The following is a 24,097-nucleotide window of genomic DNA, read 5'->3' on the forward strand; positions in this document are numbered from 1 at the left end:
AGGACAAGCCATTCCTACCAGTTGTTCAAGTGAAACAAATAGCAAAATATTTTTGTTTGATAACAACACTTTATTGCTTTTTCATCTCTGATACCAGTTCAACGTCTTATTCTTTAATTTGTTGCCACATTAAAATTCCAGTACAGTCACTTCGCAACTTTCAGCATTAACTGAAATGCAAAATTTCCCATGCCAAGTATCGATGCATACCTATAGTATGACAAAGCACTTCTTGTTTTTTCAGAGGACAAAATCTAGGTCATAAACATTAATTCATTCAACCCTTATCTACAATTCTGATGAGTGTCTCTTAAAGCCTTTTGCTACAGATCACATCTATGAGAGATGCTTGCCCAGAGACACCACCACTGCTCTCCAATCAGACATGATTCCGCCATTGGAGGGCAGTAGGTTTCAGCTATACCCCAGACTGATTCAAACTACAATCTCTGACACCAGAGATGGGCAACAGAACCTAAAAATGGTTTTGAACTACTTCAGTGCCACAAAAACATTATAGATATTATATAGGGCAAAAGCCAAGGTAAGCCAGCATTGTACATGTTAGATCCTTATGGAATAATTATGAAGGAAATTGATGATGGTAAATCCCACTTTTCACTGCAAATAATTAAGCTAAGTATTTATGATCACCTATAACATTTTGGAGATGGAAATGGCTATAAAGATCTTTACATACAAAATCTGCTATAGGTTCTGAAGCTTTCCAAGAATTAATGAAGTATTATCCCCATTTTGCAGGTTGGACAGCTTTCCATTCTCATCAAATAAAAAAAAAAAGGGGGAAGTGGGGGGGAAATGGATTCTAAATGCTATTATTTTGCTGCAAAACCTGCTTAAATACCTCTATATTTCTTCATGTAATGTACCATTAAATGAAGACAACTTCTCTCAAAAACCTAAGTTATAAGGTCATACTACAAAAGCAGCCTTACTAGCCTCTTAACCCAACCTTAAGCTGTAAAATAAACTGAAGCTTCTGTCTACTCTCATTCATCAACTTCAATATTATATAAATTTCTGTCTCCAGTCAGACACTGGCATTGACTAAAAATAAAAATTAAAAGAAAACATATACATTAGAAATTTATAATTCAAGGACACCTCCCCACAAAGCAAAAAACATAGCTCGAGGATAATTCCTTCTCAGTTTGCTACTTTTATGTGGAACTTTATTTGAAAGAATAACTTTTGTGCTATCATTGCTACCCTTATTTAAGCAACAAGTGCTCTCTATAGTCAAGAATAAGATATAGTTAATTAATAACATAACATTAACCACATTTCCCTCTATTTGATTCCCAGAATGAAATCAGTTTTAGGTTTTTTACTTGTTCACAACTGAAAAATGGTACAGTTATTCAAATTTCTATTGCTTGGCTGCAAGTTTTACAGTCCAATTAAAAAAAAACCAAACCCCTAATTGCATCAAAGAGCCTCCTCAGTTCTCACTACACAAGCATGCATAGTAAAATAAATGTCACAGTCCCTGTCTGTATTGCAAGCTCAAACTTGACCAAACTACTAATGCTGAGTATTTCAAGACACAACACAATTTCTAATTAAATTTAATGAAGGACTAAAGGCAATGAGGAAACGTTCAACCAGTTTTGACAAGTATAAATCAAACGACTGTATATTTTCTAAGTTTTTGAAAAAAGAAAAACCCTACAACCCCCTAACTCCCATATTCTGAAATTTGTGGAAAACACATTGTCTGAACTTGGTTCTGGTTCTATATTAAGTTCTGCTCTGCCACCTATCTATAAACAAACTCCCAAATTTCCAACTCTTCAAAATATCTCCTATGATAGCATCTCCCTACTTGCTGTCTAATATATTAAGAACTTATATTTTACTGCTAGAGCTGCTTCTCTGTAAGCCAGCCTGGAAGCAACATCCCTACACTTCTGTCAGACAAGAGAAATTGCTATCAGTGCAAGATTTAATATTGTCAGTCATTCACATATGATTTCAAAGCTTCATGAACAATCACTGAAACTCAATATTAGAACTGGGAGATACTTAATTTAATGAGAAGAGAAGCTTTAAGCATCAAGATAGTTTTCTATGACTTAGTCTTAGGTAAAGCTTCTCTCTCTCTCTCTCTTTCTTCAACCAAAGTTTGTTTAAAATTTAAAAGCTCCCTGTAATATTCTTGAAGAATTTTAAAAGAAAATATTATTACAAGAATTCATGAACAAAAAAGGAGAGACAGGGCAATCTCAAGAACAGATTTTAAGAGGAAAAATAATTTATATGATTGATGAAGTCTTCTGTCCACGAGGATAGGGAAAATTCTAATACCCAGTAGGGGTTTCTGGTAATTTTAATCAATTAATTAATCAATTAAGTTATTTTATTTATTACTTTATCAAGTTATTAATAGATTAATCTCTTAATAATGATTATTAATTAATGAAAGAGAAACTTTAATAAATACTTTCTGAACAGTCATTCAGGCAATTCTTACAGACAGCAGTGAATGATATATTTATGTTATATAGACCAAAACCTAAAGAATCTAACCAGGATACAAGTATTATCTGCTAGAATGTCTAGTAAAGGAAGTTAAATTATTACATAGTACTAACCCTCTTGCTTCCTCTTCAGGTCCTTTTCCTCTCTGTATTTTAATCCACTGTTCCAATTGTAGCATTGAATTAGTTCTCTGCATAACTCGTTCTGACTCCATATGTGATTGAACTGTGTTGTGGTGACCTCCATCTCCAGTGTCTGCCAGGACAACACCAACAGCTTTGTTCTCAGAGCCGTTTAAATGAATTGGTCTGAAGTGTCCAGCCTGAATTGTGCTTATGGGTAAAGTCCTGTATTCGGATCCCAAAGGATTTAGCTTTACGCTGTTAATTTTTGTTAACGGTTTATCATGCCCAACTTTCTGGAATCCATATTTTTCAGCTTCCAAAGCTTTCTTCTCCTCATTTTTGTTCACTTCCTTGTTTTTCTGGTTATTTTGTGCCTCTGGCTTAATTAGCATCCGATGGTTTAAAATATGATTTGGCTCTCGAGGTGATGTATTTTCACTGGTTAACTTCTCTATTCTGGAAAGGAACATATGACAAGTTAAAATATCACCAGAACATTCATTACAAATAGTAAAGTGAATATATTAGTGCTTCTCAGGGTTAAGTGAATCCCTGTCCAGATATTTTACACCAATATCTTGTGTTTTAAAGAACAACCCAGGACATATTTTCCAATAATCAGGAACAGGTTGGGGTTTTTTTGTTGTTGTATTGAAGTGGTTTGCTTTTGTTTACAGAGTGGTAGTGGTGTTTTGTTTGGTTTATTTTCTGAGGGTTTTTTTTTTTGTGTGTGTTTCTTCTTCCATGCTTCTCTATTTCTTTGCTATTTAAAAATCATTTACAATAGGGAGTAAATTTTTTAAGCCAACTTCCAATTAGCCCCATAGAAAAAATGTGCATAAAGAGAAACAAAGCCAAGAGTCTGAAAAAGTGGATGCTCAGTTCCTGGAGGGCTGGACACTAAAAAAATAAAAATATTCAGTGGCTTTGTAAGAGGTATAGCTTCCAGATGTCAATAGCCTAAAATTCAGACAATTTTAAAACCCATCTTTAAAAATGGTAGCAGATTTCATTACTGACCAGTTTGTGATTCACAATACTGCTGATTTTAACATATAATGAGCTCCTTTAAAGAGAGCAAACAACTTCTCATGGTCACTGGCATCAGTTAGGTTTTTCTGGTGTGTTATCAATTTGGCTGGCACACATTTTGTGGGAAATAACTGTGGCTTCCCTAATTTTAAAGGGAGAAAATAGCTGCTGACTTAAGAGAACTATACCACAAAAATAATGACATTTTTAGAACTGTTACTGCTTTAGAGTACTTAAAAAGTACTCATGTATGCAGTTCAAGAATCTGTAGTTCTTTCCATACCAGGACATGACAGGACATGAACTGAATACCAACTCAAATAGTGACCTTTTTTTTTTCTTTCCATTTACTATAAAACCCAAAAACTCTAAAATGTGTTAATCAACTTTTTTTGGTATGAAAAGGAAAAGGAAAGTTGAGGAAGAGATATAATTCTTTAAGATTACATGTCTATATAAAACCAAACCAAGAACAAAAGTTTAAGATAATGTCAAATTAACCTTTCACACTATTTTGTACCTTTTTTGCCAAATGCATTATTCATTTTTATAACTGTCCAGTTTGAGTGCCTAATCCATGTGTAAAAAAGCCATCACACACACTGACTGCTTCTCAGCAGTCCACTGATGGAACCTCAGCAAATACATAAAGACTGAAAACTCTAAGTCCTTATAAAATACTACCCATTACTAGTAATATTTGACAATTTTAAATGTACCACTCTATCTTGCCATGACTTCTCCATGACATGAAAAAAACAGGACACTGCTGCCTTGACATATACGCTATTTCAAATGTATCAGTCAGAAACAGCAAGACATCAACGTCCTCTGCATGTGACAGGTGAGTTGGAATGAAATGATTGCACACTTTGCATGAAAACAAGGCATGTGCCTTTTTTTTCCCCTACGCTTCTTCCTGACAGTTATGATGATCCCAGTCTCTGCTCATACTTCAGGATGTTACAGAAGTCATCCAAAATTCACTTTAGTATTACAAGTAGCTCAAAATAGTCCTTTTTGTTCAGTAATTATTCCTGAGCTGTTGATGTGAAAGCATATACACGTCAAACATATTGCAAATGAAAACATTCATGCCAATCATCTAACACTAACATCTCTTTAGCTATCTGCATCAGCATTCTTTTTAAACACAGTGTTTTTTCTCTCATACTTCATTACTAAACGCAACTTAGATACATCTGGTGTCTTCTGCTAGCAGAAAGAAGAGGGTAGTATTTCTACCAACCACAACTTTTAGAGAAAAAAAGAGCTTTTAATGTAGACTTGTGTGGGGGAGGGTACATGGTGGAACTGCAATACCTGTATAATCTTTTCTGTAATTTCCAAGTATCATCAAAGAAACACTATGCTAATCTCACACTGCAATTTAAAAGTGTCATATTTTCTCTGTGTTTTATCTTCCTCCCAAGACTTTAAACTGTTCCCAAGACCAAACATTTCTGCCCAGGTTCCTTCTCAAGGTTATGGAAAAAAATGGATCACTTCTCCCACCTCTCCTCTCAAAACCTTACTACCCAGTGCCCTACGACAAACTAAAGGAATTCCACAAAGAGGAAAGTGAATTAAAAACTCCACTTCCCACAATTACCAAGAAAAAAAAAAGTGCTAAAATATAAATTTTCAGCCAGACCCAAAGAGTTTACAAAGGACTACCTTACAAATAATGCTAAACATAAGCATTAATATATGTAATATGCCTTAATGGTAGCACTTACCCCCTTATATAGCACTTTAAATCAATCTTTCTCAAGATGCTTTACAGCAGAGATGCAGTTGCCATTTTACAGATGGAAAACCTGTGATGCAGGGGGAGAGTGCCATCTCTAAGGGCACTCATTAGACTTGGCAAAGTGTTTAACTCACGCTATCATACTACTTTCCATTGTCTTTCTTATTTAAAAGACCAAAACCAACCATCAAACCCCCAAAATCACAGAATTCTGTTTCCATCCAATATCTATGCTGTATCACTCGTTGCTATGGTTATGCACAGTAGAGTCAATTGTTTCTATTTTACATTTTTTGTGATGGTGTAGAGGCTGAATGACTGACGTTCAAACAGACTTCTGTCCTCTCCTTTAATTTTGTGCATAAAATCAGTCAACTCAGTGTGAACAAGTGATTTTTTTTTTCACAGCAAAGAATCTAAATCAGAAGGAATTATGAGAAACTAACAGGTAAATGTAGGAAATCCACATTTACATTTGGTTCTATATTTATATCTAGCTCCCAGAAACACATTCAACAAGACCTGCATGAGATCAGGATATGGAGAAGATGAAGAGAGGGTGTGCTGAACACATCTTTCAGCATATATTAAAATATATAGATTTCTACAACCAAATTGGAATAATATGCATGGAATAGCGATACAGGAAAAATACTGTTTTCTACTGTTTTATTAAAACAACTAATGCTCCAAGCATTGGATGAGGGGCATGTAATTAAGTTTCAGATAGATATAAGGATTGATTTCACAAAGCCAAGCAGATGCACTTGAAAAGAAGAAAGCCATCTTTTCTGAACAGTGAAATCAGTAAATCTCCACTGTGGATGTCACTATGCTAACAAGTGCTTTTTTGGCAGCCTTAGCTTTTGCTGTTCAGGAAAAGTAACTATAGTATGAGGAGAAAAAAAAAAAAGTATTTTCTTGGTACATGCTGCATCACTCAGAAGAAACAAAGGCTCTAGAACACACAATTGACAGTAAGATGATAGAAAAACAATGCTCTTAAGCATGGGAGAGTAGAGAAAAAAATTAGAGTAAAAATTATGAATTGGTATGTTGGTGGATACCTTCATTTACAAACACAAGCAACCAGTACTTACAGAACTTAACCATGGTCTGCAGTGATACGAAATGCAATAAGATGTTTTTTTAATCCAAGAGAAGTTGTTTGAGATCATATTTTGAGTCATACACTTAAATAGTTCCTCACTGACTAAAGTCTTAGTGTTTAATTATTTTGATAGGTCTCTTGGTACATTCTCAAATTTGATTTTACTATCTAGGTAAAATTAAACTAAAAAGGTTTAGAAAGGATTAATTAAAGTCAATAGGACCAAATAATATTTGTCCTTCCCCTCAGTTATACATCAGAAGGGAGTTTTTCTGCTATGACTGCAGATCACTTCTAAAATCAAAGGTTACATTTTTATTTTCTCAGTATCTCATTCTGTATTATGTGGCTAACTACATGTGGAAAATAAGAATACCCTAAGGAAAACCAGGTAACGCCCCCCAAATGTTGTGTTTTAAATATTCCTTTTATCTTTTTTCTCTTCAGGGAACTCACATCCTCAGAAAAAATACGGCTAGCTCTAAAATTATTTAAAGCTGAAACCTTCAAATTAACACATTGTTGGGTTTGGATTTTTAGAATATAATAAGCAGTGAAGTACCTTGATTTCTAGATATAAAGAAGTATACCATAAAAACTCTGACTTATCCTTGGGCAATTTATATTAATGAGTACTTAAGTTAGCTCAGCGTCAGCTGCCATAAATATTTAAGGAAGTAAATTCTTAGTAACTGTAGCTATTGTATCATAAGTTTCTAGTCCAGTAGAAAACTGCACTCGATACAATGTTAGAACCTCTAGAAAAAACAGAATTGAGAAACAAAAGTACTGGCTGAATTTGACTGAATTTGAATGTTCAAGCCAAACTTTAGGTTACTTAGAGATGAGGTAATACAATACTTAATATTTAACAGATTTTTACATGGAAGAAATAGTATTTCTTCTGGATAAGATCATATCCTGCTAGATGGTTCATTTTAAGAACTAGCTCGATAGTTAAAAGATGGATTCTTAGAAACCAGATGTCTGAAGGATTTTCTTCCTTATAGCTAACAGAAATGAAGTCTTTGAGACTTCACTGGTCTTGAAATGTACTTTCTCTCACGTAATTACTTCAAGACTACTAATAGACTTTTCAAAGAGGTCACATGTACTTCTGGTTTGTCCTGTGATGATGTTACACAAATCCCTTATTGCTTTTCTGATTTGTTTTGGCTGTTGCAAGCCTGCTCTGTAATATCCAAACAGAAAACCACTGATTTTGTTGCCAAGTGTGCTTCTACGCATTTAGAGTGTTACACTGATTCACTAAGGTGTAAGATAAGCACACAAAGCAATTAGTGGAAGGCAGATTGCAGGAGCACCTATAGTTGGATGAAAAGTTTTAGATAAAATCAGCTGTATTGGGAATCCTTGCCATTTCCTATACACTGTCAAACACCTGAAATAAGTAGATATCAGTGCTGGAACAGGCACTGCAGCTGAAAGAAGGGGGTAGGAATGAATAGCCAAGCATTTTAGGAGGCAGGAACACCCTTCACAACAGTACACTACACATTTGTCTTGTTAGAGCAGCCATGGCATTGCAACCCAGAAGAAAAACCAGCTTGCAAAGCTGAGCCGGGTGCCAGGCTGAACTTACCACATGTCCGAGGCAGCAAACATGACTGTACAGCTGTATTAACAAACTGCACAAAAGAGTGGATATTTACATCACCATTTTATATTGCTTTTTATGTTAAAAGAAATGTCACAAGTAATAATTATTATAGACAAATGTAACATTAAGTTTACTAAATATCTTCTACAGAGCATTGACTACTGCAAGAGAAACTATGAAGTCAACACTTATTAAGGAGGCTCTGTCCAATGGATAAACTTCTTTCACATTCATTTTTTTTCTACTACAAAGATGCCTCCTCCAAATGTTCAATCTTCACAGCACTGCAAATACCAAAAGATTTCACGGGGTCAAAAAAAGATTCAGAATTACCTACTTCAGTATTATTCCCCTCACAAAATGGTTATACAATTACTGTATGATTTTTGTTTGAACTTAAGTGGATCTGACTTGGTTTAATCATTTATCCATCTAGAAGTTACTGTAGCTATCTGCAGTACACCTACAATGTGAACCAAATCTGATTTTTCACTTTACTATTTACTAAGCTAAATGAGATATTTTATTTTGTTGAGATAAGTTTGTTCTTTTAAAGGCAATCTCTTGAAAGTCTTGAACAGAGAAAGTAAAAAGTGAAAATTCAATGAAGTATCTACTTGCTTATGCTCAATCTCATTTTCCTCACGCCTTTCCCATAATATCTAACATTCCCAAACATAAGTGTTACAGGACACAGAGAATATAACATCTTCATATATAATATGAAATCATACATAACCAGATCAAATTTCATTGTGGTAATTGGATCTACCACTCCTCTTCTCCGGAAGTTGAAATCTCTTCAGTAATTTGGGGAAAAATACACAGGACTCCTGAGAGCCTGAAGCACATGTGTTATTTTTTCAACCTACAGAGAACAACGTATTTTTTCTGTTAAGCTATTTCACTGCACTGGTCAATGCAGAGAATGAAATACTTCACATATTATCAATATATTTAAAGGACCTTAGAGATGAAAGCTAAAATGCCAACGTTTTCTTTAAGAATATTCACCAAAAAGTTGCACAGTCACAAGCTGAGAAGTATTTCTAGTTTACTGTTATCCTTCTGAATATCCTGTAGATTGGTGTAAGTTTGTGTTTGACTGAGAAGTTCACAAAACATTAAAACATTTAATATCAAAAGTGTCTAATCATTCTGCGTTCCATTTTATGCTTCTGGTAGTACCATAATGGAACATGGGATATAGAAATGTCAAGAACAAGTTAAAAGGAATAACTTGCACTAGAAATGCAAAATTTCAAAAGACTGCTTGTATTTTTACAAGTGGAATGTGCTTACTCTTCTGCAAAAATCCTGCCTTTTCCTTCTTTGGTATCTATGTCTATGTAATTTTTTTACTATATTTTTAATTTAAATTTACTACCATTCATTTAGCTCTGGTGTAGCAGGAACTAACTGTGTAGAATAGATCAAGTGACAGCAGCCATCAGCAATAACTTCCGTGCCATCAATAACGAGGAGCTTTTAAAAGTTTCAGTTGATAAGGTTTCCATTAAAGATGCCATGGAGCCAACCCAAGGGATATCATTTATTGAGAAAATAATTCTTATTCAACAGTCAGTAGCAGACAATATTCAGTTTCTGAGAACACGAGGCTTCCAGTGGTAACTTGCTTTTCATTGGCAACACATGGACACACAAAGCATACGGCTTCAGATCAGGCAAGTATACATTTCATGGCAGCTTAATGATGAACAAGAATGGCTCCTCACAGGTTGCTCACAGGTACAACTGTTTAATTTAGCCAAAAACTATGGTTATGAATTTGAGACTTACATCAGTTTTAAGCCAAAGACTAGCACCATTTGAGCTGCTATTCTTATTCAATCAGAAGGGCAGGGGAAGTTAAACATGTCTGCATGTAGTATTTGTCACTGCACTTCTTCTGATGACATCAGCTAAAGGAATTTGTCAAGCTATTTTCTTATAACTCGTTACACTCACATCCATTTTTCAGATCAGAACTAAGATTATTTTTACTACTTCAAAATTTTATCCAACAGCGTTAAATTAGTAAGGCATCTTCAATATAAGGACAAATGACTTCAGCCAAATTAAATTCTATTTTAAAGTATACCCTTTCATTAAAATAAACCAAATTAAATATGAGAAGGAAATATGCTGTGCCACTGTACTGTCAATCCACGTTACCTTTTCACAGGCTCTGTCTGCACAAGTGCTGCATCTGTCATGGCTTTCATCCACAACTCCATTTCCTTCCCTGTATCTGTGCAGAAATAATAGGTCCTCATGTTTGGATGAGCTGCCTGATTGGAAATGATATGGTCATTGCAATAAAAACATAGGACTCTGTAAAAGAAAAGAAGCAAATAATGTTACTGTATACTCACTCTAATGTTTTCCATTCTAAGATTTCTGCAAATAATATCAGAAAAAAATATCAGAAGTAGTACTTCAGTGTTTTCCTGTCACTGTGCTCATGTTTTCAAAACAATTGCCTATAATTTTCAATCATAGCTGCTTCTTCATTAATATGCTCAATGAAAGCCCTTAAATTTCCACAGTCTATGAAAACCTATCTTGACTATTCATTAATGCAAATTAATATAATTACTATAAATGAGGTTTTGGAATAGATTTTTGCATTGAAAGGATACAGTAAGTTTTAATTTGTACTTACCATAGTAAATAAATGAAGTGTTGCTTAGGAAGCCAAAAGAAGAGCCAATAGGAGCTCATAAAACAACAAAAAACAAGTCAAGAGAAAACATTAGTAGAGTGTTTTATGTTTTGATTTAAAAGAGTATCTGTGAAACACTTCTAACAATGATTCACATAATAGTGTGATTTAAGTGATAATAAAACCTTATTTTTATTTATATGTAAAGATATTTGTTTCTAAATTACTACAGAACTTTATTGGTGTGCTAAGTCTAGCTGTAGATGCAGTCTACAGTCTACAATTCTAAAAGTATTTGAGACTCACGAATTAAAAGTCTAATAATAAGTGATATTAATCTATTTTTTGCATTCCAATAATTACATTTACATCAGACTATATACTTGAATCCTCTACTATTGTATTATGCAAAAATCAGTCTCAGAGTTGTCAATCCTGTTTTGCATAAGAATTCAGTACAATTAATTCTAATCACTAGGCTATTGTACTTTCAGACATAAAATTAAACTGAAAAATTGATTCTCTTACCTTAAAGGCATATTTGCGGTTAATATGGTCCTCGGCAGAAAGCATAGATATCTGAAAACTAGGTAGAAGTATGCTACCTAGTATTCCTTCTTCTTTCTCATCTGCGAACACATAGTCTTTGATTAGAGAAGCAAAGTGCTGCGACGTGTAATACTCAGTATTGAAACTACTCAGGGAAACTCTCTATTTAAAAACATAAGACTGCTAACAAAATTTTACCTCAGAAGAAAGTACATGAGCGAATCAGAAAGGCAGACTGATTTGTCACATAGGTACCCATATACCATCTCAGAAGTCTGCAGTCCACCATAGCAACTGTGCAGCCCCTCTGACAACACATGCCACGGAATGTGTATCGCATGAGTGTGCACTCCTGAAAACTTGCTAAGCACTACGAAATCTAGGCCATCTGAAAATGGCTACCTAAGAATTTGACCCAAGATGTACAAGCATAAAAATCTCTCCTGAGTATGCTAGTTCTGTAAAAGTTTAAGCACATGAGCTCTCTTATGCAATCTGCCTTACAGAAAACAACACAAAAAGCCACACTCAGACTTTCTAAAGATCAGTGCTTACATGCATACGACTTGAAAAATGTAAAACCGGTGGACCTCAAGCCTGTAATTCAGTGACAAGAATACCTGCTATCTATTGCCTGCTCAGTAAAAACTGCAAATACCTATGGGAGCAGAAGTATTTTAAAATGTAGGCCTTTGAGAAAATTTACACATTCTTCTTCTGATATCAGGCATATTAAGCTACAAGTTTTTATAATTCCCATGATGAGTTCACGCTCAATTATATCCTATTTGTAAGAAGGCATATGTTTCAGATAATTTGTAAAAAACACATTCTTCCCCAAAACAAGCCATCTTTTTTCCAGAACCTTGTTTACACATAAAATTTTAGAACAATACATTATAATAATACATTGATATTTTAATTGGAATACACAACCAGCTTTTAAATCCAATTATACTTTAATAAAGGAATAATTGGATGCAATTCACAAAGTCAATCCTAATTGTGTTTCAGATACAGAACTTCTATTTACAACCAGTATCTTAGGAGACTGTCTTCCACATTTCTCTTAGTTGAACATGCCCACAACAACTGACTATTTATCTAAGAAATTAAGATCAAAACTTTAGACATTCCAAATATTCAAGCAAGCAAAAATTAATACTATTACAATTAAAATACATGTAAACAGTACAAAAGGACTAACTCTTATGGGTGGATTTAAAAATCTTCTAGTTCTCTTTTATTCACTAAATTCTGAAAAGCCTCAACTTTCATTTAAGTTATTCATATAAGCAATCTCCGCCCAGCCATTTGAACATTACATGACATTAGATGTAAAAATTACGTTTCCTTGGGTAGCTATTTAATTGGAGAACTCGGCATAAAATTATTCTGATTAAAAGGTAGAGAATAAATGAATGGAGTGGATTTACTTTAAGGTAGTCAACTATACCGATAAGTATGCCTGAAACCATCCCACCTTCTTCTGTCACATATTTACTCCTTGCTAGCCACACACACATACATACAAAATAAAAATATGCCTTTTTCTCCCTGTCCCAGAATGCATGGCAAATGTTCGGGTTTACTTTATTTGGACCACTGCTTTGGGGAAAAATTCCCTACTACCAGATTATACTTTGACTTACTACTAAGTCACACCCACTAGTGCCATATAAAAGCATTAAGCATTTTTGTTCCACTGAACAGCTGCCATGTCTGGAGGACTTTGGTCTTTGTTAAATACATATTGCTACATTCCATTTCTAGATTTAAAAAATCTGTTTCCAATCAGATTAGTTTTTATCTACACATTACATTGCCCCATATCTATCTTTACTTCTATGCTGTTTATGAATAATACAGGAGGAAAACAGAGATCTTCTGTCTAGCTCTAAGATCTTTTATTTGTTGCAACAAGAACCTTCCAATAGGAAAGCAGGTAGTCTTTTATCCCTCCATGAAACAATTTAGACTGTTCTGCTTGTATTTCAACTTATTTGTCAGACTAACATCTAGAAATGAAAAAATAAGATTATAGAGCTGTTGGATTTATTTTGTTTGTTGCTACTAACTGCTTTTTTATTTTGAAATACCTCATGTACAGTGCTTTAAATTAATCTAATCTATTCTTAAGGCAGCTACAAAGCAGCACTTTCTTTAGAACCCTTGGAAGACAAGAGTCTGAAGACTTGTTTAAAATAAGAAAACCATGTAACAAAGCACAGAGTATATAATATCCACTTAACCAAATGCAGTTTAACTGAATCACAACCGATGCTTCCATAACTGAAATTATAGCCTAATTTTGACTCATCAGTGGTTTATCCAACTAGGGATACTTCTTGGGGTAAAGAAACAAAGCCTAATGATTATATTTCAATAATTCAGAATTCGTCAAGCAAAACAGTTTCAGAGCTTTTATGTTTCATGACCTGATTTGTCTTGATTGGATTAGAAGCATGGTGCAGTTTAACAGAACAGCCCTTTAAATTCATCAGTCACTGCCTTCAGCATGTCGAGCATCAACACCATTTCTACTAATTCTGAAGTCTCATGCTGAACCGAAACCCTTTCTTACCCTTCATCTGCAGTTGGCCTTAACTGTTTTCCTCTATTTTGCAATACTTTACAATATTCTTTGCTCTTAGCCTCCTTTAAACCATTATGGTTGTATGCTTTATTTCAGGATTGAATACGTTTCCATATGCACAAATCCCATTTGTTTATCCCCTCGGGAGCATTACAGTTAATAATCTGTAATGGTGGAGGAATCAATTTTCTAACATACATATCTCCAGACTAGAATTATAAGCAGCTAATTTTTCCCACATAAAATACATCTGATGTAGCTACATAAGGGTACTAGCAGATTTCTTTGTTTGAAATACAGCAGAGACTTCTGCTCATATGGACTTGGACAATATTTCACTTGATAAGTATTCATGAACACTGATTAGATTCCCAAAAGGCATATATATCCTCTTTATCATTCCAAAGGCAGTTTCAGTTTCCCTTTCCGATCCCCATTTCAGTTACTTAATTTGCATGAAATATCAGATTTAACCTGGTGTATTTAGTTCCTAGCAATAGAAACTGTGAGAAATCTACAATAAAGAATTTAATAAAAGAGGTGATTGTGAATGTGTTTGCCCTTTGAGCATACCCGACAGGCAGGCAGGAAGCAATTATGTGATATCGGTAATTAAGAAAAGAAAAAAAAAAGATAAAAGTAGCAGGCCTGGATATTGACAGCTATACAACTACTTTATTCCATTAAGCAACACCTTCCTTCTTATATTTGAGTGGTCTGTCAGCATTTATCTGTTTTCAGTAAAACTAGCAAATGAAGCTCTCCTAAGTGGAACTTACCTCTGTAATAGAAGAGGCACAGATCTGAGAGTACAAACCACCGTTTCTTCCACAATTTCATTCCAGTACTGTCCTGTATTAATAAAAGTGATCAAGTAAGAACTTTGAGACTGTTCATAGTAATAGTTCATAAAGTAAACTAGGGACTACAGAACTGTGCCAATGTGCTAGTAGTTAATTTTCTTGACTAAGACATTTTCAGTATCTTTGACTTCTCATCACAGATTTGACCCTGCAAACAAAGATCATAACCCAGGAACCATCAAGTTAACATGACTCAAGAATAAACAAGAGCTCATTTTTTAGCACGATAGAGACAAAAATCTACAGCTAACAACAAAAATAACAACAACAAAAAGCAGAGGTTTTTTTAAAAGGAAAGAGAAAAGTAATACTTGGAATGTATCCTCCTTTGTTTACTGAAGAAACCCTCTGCTGAACTTCGGTTTCTACTACCGAATATTTAGAAGAAATTTCTTTACCAAATAAAGTTTATTCCTAAAGTAATTTAATTTTCTTTTATGCACAACTCAGAATGAAAGATTGCTACTGCTACCACAGTGTAAATAAGCCAGAGCATTGCAGTGAGTGCCTCCTAGCAAAATCGGATTTAATAAATATGTTAATCTGTTCCAAGAAGAAAAGTACATGTGAATTATCAATATTCTTGTTGTAAACAGGTTTTGTGATCACCAAGAAGAGTGATTTTATAATGAAAAACTGTGGGATGGTGTGGGGTTTGGTTTTGTTTTTTTGGGTTTTTTTGAGAAAATTCAGAATAAATATCAGTCTCAGATTTTAAGTTCCATTCTTTTTGGGGTGGGGAAAATGAGCTGAATGAGGGAGAAGAAAGGGTAAAGAAAGCTTAGCTAGGACATATTCAGAAAAAATTTTAAAAAATCATTTCCCACAAACATTTTCATAAATAGAATAAGTAAAAATTTTATAACACCTTCTTTCTGAGGACCTCATAGTGGTTTAAAAAAACACTAATGTCATCTGGAAGCTCTGTCCATAGTAGTCAGTTTCTATTTCACAGCTCCAAAGGCAGACACAAGCAGGAGAGACTGCCTTCCTCACCTCACTGAGTAGGTCACTAGGAGGATTAGAATGTTGGACCCCTGGCCCAAAGGACACTGGCCATAAAAATCAACTGTATAATATGAAAATACTCAAACTTCTTCAGCATAAAGAATTATCACAAACCCTCAGATTTTCTGAAGAGGCCATATGCAACATACCATTTATTCCATCACTCAAAAACACCAACAGGTTTTTCTAAGACCACATGTAAAATTCTGCCAGCATAAGAAATGCTAAAAATTCTCTTTCAGCCTTCTTCAGACAAGCTGAGAGGCAAGCTAAATGATGACGTGGTTTTCGTATTTTAAATTCTTTCCTAGCTTAAAGTCTGTCTTTTCTGTATCAATTAATTTACTAGTTATTGTTTCCTCTTGATTATGACAGTGTTATACTATAGTAGCGGTGTGCTCACAGTAACACCTTCCTAAAACAGAGTTTACTCTAGGCTTAGTAGAGAAATGACAGAACACTAGCTTTACATGCTATGATACTGCACACTCAGAGTCAAACATAACTTGCTGCTCCTTGTGATTACATAAACATGTTAAGAAAGTTATTATCAAAAAGAAACCCACACAAGCTTCTGCTATAAATTTCTCAAGACAGTATCTGTTGATAAAACTCTCGACTAAACTGGCTTTTAATTACTACCTCAACACGGAAACACAGAGAAAACTCTTTTGTTACAAAAACCAATCACACATTACAAGTAATTTTACACAGAAACCCTGTTTACTGGTACGCATTTTGGCAGTGAAGTGGATTGAAACTTGGTTGAACTACAAGCCCAAAGAGATGGGGTGGGACAGAGTGCACCCTGAGGAAGCCTGCAGATAATACAAACAATGAGAAGTGGCTGATACACCAGATGGACAACAAGCCGACCATGAGCCAGCAATGCACCCTTAAGGCAAAGGTGGCCAACAGGATCCTGGACTGCATTAGCAGTGTTGCCAGTGGATGAAGGGAGGATGTGCTTCCTCTCTACTTGGCAATGCTGAGGTCTACCTGGAATGCTGGGTTCAGTGCTGGGTTCACTGATAGAAGCAAAACATGGACATGCTAGAGAGAGACAATGGGTATGTAGAGTAAGAAAATGCAAGTGGTCTAGTACTGCAGAACAGGAAACCTAGAGCAGGTTAAATACGTTGTCAATAAATACTAAAAAGCAAATACTTCAGATCAGTTTACATTCAGTTGGGAAACCTAAAATGATATCTATTTTAACAACGGTCATACCTAAGAAAACAGGCATTACTCTGTCTTTACATATGTGAAAAAGTTGCTTGATTTCCAATTTGATAGTAAGAATGTTTTTTTTCTTTAATATTGCCTAACAAATGAAAATTCAGAATTTAAAAAATGAATATATTTGGCCATACATCCTTGGACCATCATCTCAGCATACCTGAAATTCATTTAGCTGTTTACTACCAACATCTGCCTAGATTTTTCAAGCCCTTTATGTATTTTAGTGAAGGGTATGTATATATTTCGATGTTCTGTACTTGTCTAATACCCTTACTCAATTGTATCAGAATAAGTAGCTAATTAATTAAAATACCATGTGTCAGTTCCTGATAAAAAAAAAGAGGTGGGGAAGAGTACCTGTTTGTAGAGCCAGCCACGTCTGACAACTGGTGCATTAGGATTTCTCTTTATTGAGTTTGACCTCTTTCCAAAATTATGAACCTTCTTTGAAGATCGTGATGTCTAAATTGAATTGAATAGGTTAAAGTAAACACAACATCAATATCTGTTAAAAAATCAAAACACATTTTCTTTAAGGTCTTTTTCTTACACATATTCCTCTGAGAGACTGTAGAATGCAAACTGTACTCTTTTTCTAAGATAAATAATTATTATGATAGTTTTGCTGACTTGAGCATTTATTTCGTTTTCCTCTGCAGAAAATTTAAATACAAATTCCAAGACAAGTACTTATATACGTTTCTTTAAACAAGAAAGAAACAATCACATACATATCTGACCTTATATGGTAGATAGAAAGCCTACCAAGCTGTATAAAGAGAAGTAAAATTAACAGAAGTATTAGTTTGACTTAAGCAAAAGAAAAAACTATTTCACTGTTCAGGTGAGGGAGCCCTGGCACAGGCTGCCCAGGGAGGTTGTGGAGTCTCCTTCTCTGGAGGTCTTCAAAACCCGCCTGGACATGTTCCCATGTGACCTGATCTAGGTGGACCTGCTTTGACAGGGTGGTTGGACTGGTCTGAAGGGCCCTTCTAACTCCTACCATTCTATGATTCTATGAGTATGAAAAATCACATCATTTGGGCAAAAAAATTCTAATCTTTCCTGTGCTTCCAACACTGGCCCAGTACATGAAAACCTGTCCAGATTTCAACAAGATATAATTCTCCCTTTCCTAGCACATATTAACTTTTCTAATTCTTTCTTGTCCTTTTGCTTTATGATCTCTTGGCTGGATTGAATATTCATTCCTTTGCTTGCTTGCACTAAGGCCTACTTTAAGTCTTTTTCCTTGAAACTCCAGAGCTTATATCTGCTGCTGTTTATACTTGCAAGCATATACCTTCACATGCATCACTACACAACGATTATAGATGATTAAGACAAGTAGGACAAATAGCCCATTTTAGATTTTATCCTTCTTCTGCTTGAGTAACCAAGATAAACCAGAAAAGGTATAAAGAAACATGCAGCACTTCACCAATTCACACTTCATTCTTTTCAGCCTACATTTAGAAAGTTGTACTGTAGCTAAACAAACTGAACGTTTACTTGTGTTTTAAATTCTGTAAAAATTAGTGCCTTAGAGACCATGTGATGTGTTACAGTATCCCACTCTGCAAAAGAAGTTCAAATAACTTTTAAAAACTGTTCATCTCTCTGCTCCGAATGTACAACTTAGACAATTTAATCCTATGTTTCATTTTCCACAGCTCTACTGCTAAGACTAATCATAGATTATGCAAAGTTCCTGAAGGAGGAAGGCTGAACAAACACTGTTTTTGGTGTAACTTGGGGTATGACATTTCTCTACAGAAATTCTCTCAACATGCATCATAGAACTGAGCTGAGTGTTATATATGCTTCAGAGAATTCCAGAGGAGGTTAAAAATCATAAACTGAAGACTGCAATTCAAAATGATATGCAGCTTTTGTCAACAATGCCATTAACTGAAGAATACAACACAGCTTAGCCAAAAAACCCTACCAAAAAATCTACACGTGTTTGTCTTAAATCTACAACACAATGAAACAAGGTTGTTCTGTATTTCTTTTTTGAAAGAATCAAGAGGGAATATATAAACAGAGTGCTTTTAATTTCCCTTGGAGATACAGAAATTTGACTCAACTCTGTTTGCAATATGTTAGAGAAAGCAATTGAAAATCTAATTAAAAATGAAAGTACAAATCTTTCATATTTTCATCTGAAAAATTCTACCAATGCAAAATGGACAAAAGTTTATAAGATGCAAAAAGAATTAGGACATCCAGCTTTTAAAAAAGGAATATACAGAGAATCTACAACAATCCAGAGCACATTGCAAAGTTAACTATGTCTATCTCAGTTAGCCTGTATGGGTACTATATTGGTATGTCACACAACAGCTGTGCCAAGACTTTGATCAGAAACAATTTATAACACTCATATCCATCCTAGTACTAGGTATAAAAGGTTCTAAACCTCTCAAGAGTGTTCTGGACTTTCTATGCTTGTAAAATGGCTAACACATTAAAGATGTTTCTCAAAACACAACCAAAAGTAGTACTAATGTCAAGTCTACTTACAAAGTCAGGTAATTTATGTATCTCTTATGTAGGTCTGATAACAAATGATATTGACTTCGGTTTCACTGAGATTATAGCAAAGTTTTAATGGGTTACATCTTGCCAATTGTGAATACAAACTACCATTAATTAAACAGAGCATCACAAGTGCTTTCCAATTTTAGATAACACAGAAAACTTTAGATGACTTGTGGTTATTTTACCACACACTGCATAAAGAGAAGAACTGCTCACAAGAAATTCTGAGCTTTGAGACAAAGAATATTTTAGGATATTGAAATATTGTATGTGTATATATAAGCTCTTCTCTCTCCTTAGCTGGTAGAGGACACAGAATTTATGTGAGACTCCTTCCCCAGTTTCAGAACTAGCACAAAAATAATTAACAGTAAACTTACTGTATCTATATTTGAAAAACATGGACTAAGAATCTTGCTGGTAAGGGAATTTTCTGCATGTTTACCCAAAAAATGGAAAGCTACATCTTTGTTACTTTCAAGTTCTGTTTAAAAATATGTTTCCAGTCTTAAAGGCTCACATTATCTCGCAAACCACAAACCAATATGATGCTGCCTTCTGCATTTTGTAGGCCATTTCAGAGTCCTTCCAATGTTGCAGTTTTATATCAGCTGAGTGGGTTTCTGCTTCAGCATTTTAGCTTGGACCAGGAGGTTGCAAATGTCCCAGTTATTTATCCTTACTGTGCTTTGGTTTGCATAGCAGAACAAATTAGATGTAGCTTACATAAGACTAAAATGTAAGATGCACAAGAAGCATTACTGGACTGGCTTGAATATAAGTCATGAAAACACAATAGAGATGTTTGGTCCTGAGCACCAATACACATTGCTCCTGTTTACTATGCTGTTTGCTAATATGGTGCCTACTTCAAAACGTTTAGCTATCCTGCATTCTGAGAAGACCTGTACGGTTATACCTAAACTAGCCATTTAAAGCTGGACTGGCTCAAGCACTGTATGAAATATCTATAAACAAACTGATGAACATTTATAAACAATGTCATAGACTCTAGCTGTAATGGAGACACAAGGAGCTCTGCAGCAGCTGTCCTGAGCTAACACTCCATTTCACTTACTGTGAGAAAATTGTTAGCATTATTCTAGTGATAATCAGGACAGCAATAAAGAGCAGAGAAGATGAAGTGTGCAGGGTGATCGGTAATATGACTGACTTTTGCACATTAAAAAGCTGATTCTCTGAATATATTTCAGGACACATAGTCATGTTTCTCTAGGTAGTGATTTTAACAGTAGGGAAAAAAAAAAAAAGACAATTACAAAAACAATTTCTTAAATTTAAAGGGAGGGGTGGAAGTATACACTTCTGTAGCAATCTCAAGCTTATGTAGATCTTTTTCCACAGTCTGAGATCTGTGCTAGTAGCTTCAAGTTTAGAAATATACTTCAAGCCAATAGGGAAGAAGCACCACATAAGGGAGTTGTAGTGTGTTATTCAGCAAGCATCATATACACAGTGGGAAAGGAGTACTAGAAATAAGACTTTTAAAGGGGAGTGACTGACTTTTGCCTCACCTCATACTAACCTCTAGATAGTGGCAGCATTAGACTTCAGTGAGTCTTTCTGACACAAAATAGATTTTTTTCCAAGTTTCATATCTATTTGGGATCAATTAACATTAATGAAATGGAGATCTTATTTCTATACTCCTTAACTATCTGAAACTTTAGTTGTACCACAAACTTTTCTTCCATTCATCATTTAAGCACAATCTTGACCAGCTTCAGAGTTAGGCAGAGAGGAACCTCATGAGGTTCAACAAGGTCAAGTGCAGAGTCCTGCATCTGGGGAGGAACAACCCCATGCACCAGTACAGGCTGGGGATTGACCTGCTGGAGAGCAGCTCTGCGGAGAGAGACCTGGGAGTGTTGGTGGGCTGCAAACTAACCATGAGCCAGCAATTTGCCCTTGTGGCAAAAAAGGCCAATGGCGTCCTGGAGTGAATTAAGAAGACTGTGGCTAGCAGGTCAAGGGAGGTTATCCTCTCCCTCTACTCTGCCATGTTAAGTCCACATCTGGAGTCCTGTGTCCAGTTCTGGGCTCTCCAGCTCAAGAGGGACAGAGAACTTCTGGAGGTCTACAAAGATGAACAGGGGACAGGAACATCTCTCTTACGAGGATGACTGAGACATCTGGGGCTGTTTAGCATGGAGAAGAAAAAATTGAGAGGGGACCTCATCAATACTTATAAATACCTAAAGGGTGGGTGTTGAGAGAATGGAGTGAGTCTTTTTTGTGTAGTGCCCCGTGACAGGACAAGAGCTAACAAGAACAAGTTGGAGCACAGGAAGTTCCATTTGAACATGAGAAATGACTTTTTTACTGTAAGGCCGAGGGAGCCCTGGCACAGGCTGCTCAGGGAGGTTGTGAAGTCTCCTTCTCTGAAGGTTTCAAAACCCTCCTGGACACATTCCTGTGTGACCTGATCTAGGTGAACCTGCTTTAGTAGGGTGGTTGAACTAGATGATCTCTGGAGGCCCCTTCCAACCCCTACCACTCTGTGATTATAAGTCAATAATAGGTATGTTCATGAGTGATCTTAATATATAGCAGAATAACCAAATGATTTTAATTTTCATTTAAGTTGGACATAAAGACTTACTCTGCCCACAGGGCTCACTGGATGAGCAGCATAATCTGATGTCAGATTATAGTTAGTTGCTTCACATATCATGCTTATTGGTCGATCCTTCTTTTCTTCAGATGTCATTGCTGCAGCAGTCCTGAAAATAGAATATGTAATAGCACTAGAACATGCCGTGTGTGCAGACTGCTATTAAAAAACACCCCTGGCTGTGGCCTAATACAGCCTGTGTCCTACTTTTCCAATTTGAAAGTAATTCACACTTCACTGTAAAGTTACCTGCACTGTGTTTTAAACTTAAATCTATTATAGCTGAATTTTAAGATGTTTTTGAATAGGAATCCTCTATTAGTGATAAGGTAGGATGAAAAAAGATAGGTATGAGCATGAGTTGGAAATAGGAATAAATGCTCTCCAAAGATCCCATATGGCTTTGTCCCACTTCAGTGAGAACATGCAAGCTTGTGAAGTTTCACATATTGCAGTTCTGATGGTTTTTACTCTGTCCATCACACTGCAGCAACAGTGGTGAGTAGCACAGAGAATGTTGAGGTCAGGTATGATTTGCATTCATACCTACTCATATCATTGTGTATGCTACAAAAGTAATGCAAAGATAGCAAAACCAAGTTGATACCCAATAATTCAGAAAGTGTCTCAACTGACCAAGAAAATAACTGCTTGAGGAGAAACTACCAGGCAAAATATGATCCATTAAAGGCAGATTGTCCTTAAGTGATTAGTAAAAAATTCTTTTTGGATTATTATAGAATATATAGGTCTTTTGCTAACACTATATAAAATAACTAAAGTGACAAGTGGAAATTTATACTGTGCACAAATGCAGTCATTTCTAGGATATAAGTAATTTGAGTTTTTTTTTAATCTTAAAAATGTGTAATCAATATTTACTATTACTTTCCTATAATATTAAGAAAGTAAAACTTTATATATTGTAATTAGAAACCACCAAATCTTACTTCAATATTAACAAGTTTTAAAACATGTGTTTTATAGGCTGAAATAGATGACACTTACTGTTCATTCACAACAAAAATACAGTTATCCTGTGATGGCTGTCCTGTTACTGGATGTTTGCAGGTTACTTTTCGTTCATTATGACTGTAGAAGACAGATAAAAGAAAATTATTAGGCAACATTTTTAAAAAAAAATTCAATTCAGGTATATAAATCCAGTGCATTGAATGGATCAGCCCAGTGAAAACAATTATTGTTATTTCATTAAGGCATATAACAATGAACGTGAATATAGACAGACATGCATATATAAAGGATGATAACAATTGTTAAAGAATCTTCATTAATACTCTGGAAATAGATGGAAAAGATTTACACTGGGTTGGTAATGGTTTTTCATTTAAAATCCAGAGCAGTAAGAGTGTTGCTGGTTCATATATGATCAACAATAACTTCAGCTAAGTATATATTTACAAATAGGATTTTATCTAGACAGGGGTAAGTTAAATGTAAGATATGAACATCTGCTTTGTAGGATAAAACACCAGTACCATAAAAGCAGTTGTCTTCTAGTTTGGAACATGAAGCTATTAGTTTAAAATTATACAGGTAAAATGTCAATGATTGGAACACGAGTAATGTGTCACAAAGTAGTTCTACTTTTGCTGATTTTTAAAATTCTGAGTGCTGCTCCCCTGCAGCAATCTTGGGAGTACATTCGAGTGGCAAGCTGAGGACTTCACCCTCATCAGCACAAAATGCTCACTTTCCAGTACCTCGTTCCCCTGATCTGCAGGTGTTCCTAGATCACAGCAGCTCCCACAATTTAGAAGAAACTGCCAAAAGTCAGCAACTACCAGCTGCTGCCACTCAAGAAAGAAATGTCTTGACTTGAGCCCTCCA

General features: G+C 35.2%; 1 protein-coding gene across 7 annotated transcripts in view; it reads right to left on the reverse strand.

Moving 5' to 3' along the window:
* The window catches only part of PLEKHA5 (pleckstrin homology domain containing A5), a 166,699-nt gene that overhangs the window by 42,707 nt on the left and 99,895 nt on the right, over positions 1 to 24,097 (reverse strand). For all 7 annotated transcript variants that reach the window (XM_061988854.1, XM_061988853.1, XM_061988850.1 and 4 more), the window contains exons 4-10: positions 23,255 to 23,338; positions 22,235 to 22,355; positions 17,425 to 17,529; positions 14,734 to 14,806; positions 11,338 to 11,438; positions 10,320 to 10,435; positions 2,616 to 3,083 (exon numbers count right to left, since the gene is read on the reverse strand). In XM_061988854.1, the coding sequence (XP_061844838.1) occupies positions 2,616 to 3,083; positions 10,320 to 10,435; positions 11,338 to 11,438; positions 14,734 to 14,806; positions 17,425 to 17,529; positions 22,235 to 22,355; positions 23,255 to 23,338 (1,068 nt within the window). The remainder of the gene's footprint in view (positions 1 to 2,615; positions 3,084 to 10,319; positions 10,436 to 11,337; positions 11,439 to 14,733; positions 14,807 to 17,424; positions 17,530 to 22,234; positions 22,356 to 23,254; positions 23,339 to 24,097) is intronic.

This window comes from Colius striatus, chromosome 1 (assembly GCF_028858725.1).
Source record: "Colius striatus isolate bColStr4 chromosome 1, bColStr4.1.hap1, whole genome shotgun sequence".
Taxonomy (NCBI): Eukaryota; Metazoa; Chordata; class Aves; order Coliiformes; family Coliidae; genus Colius; species Colius striatus.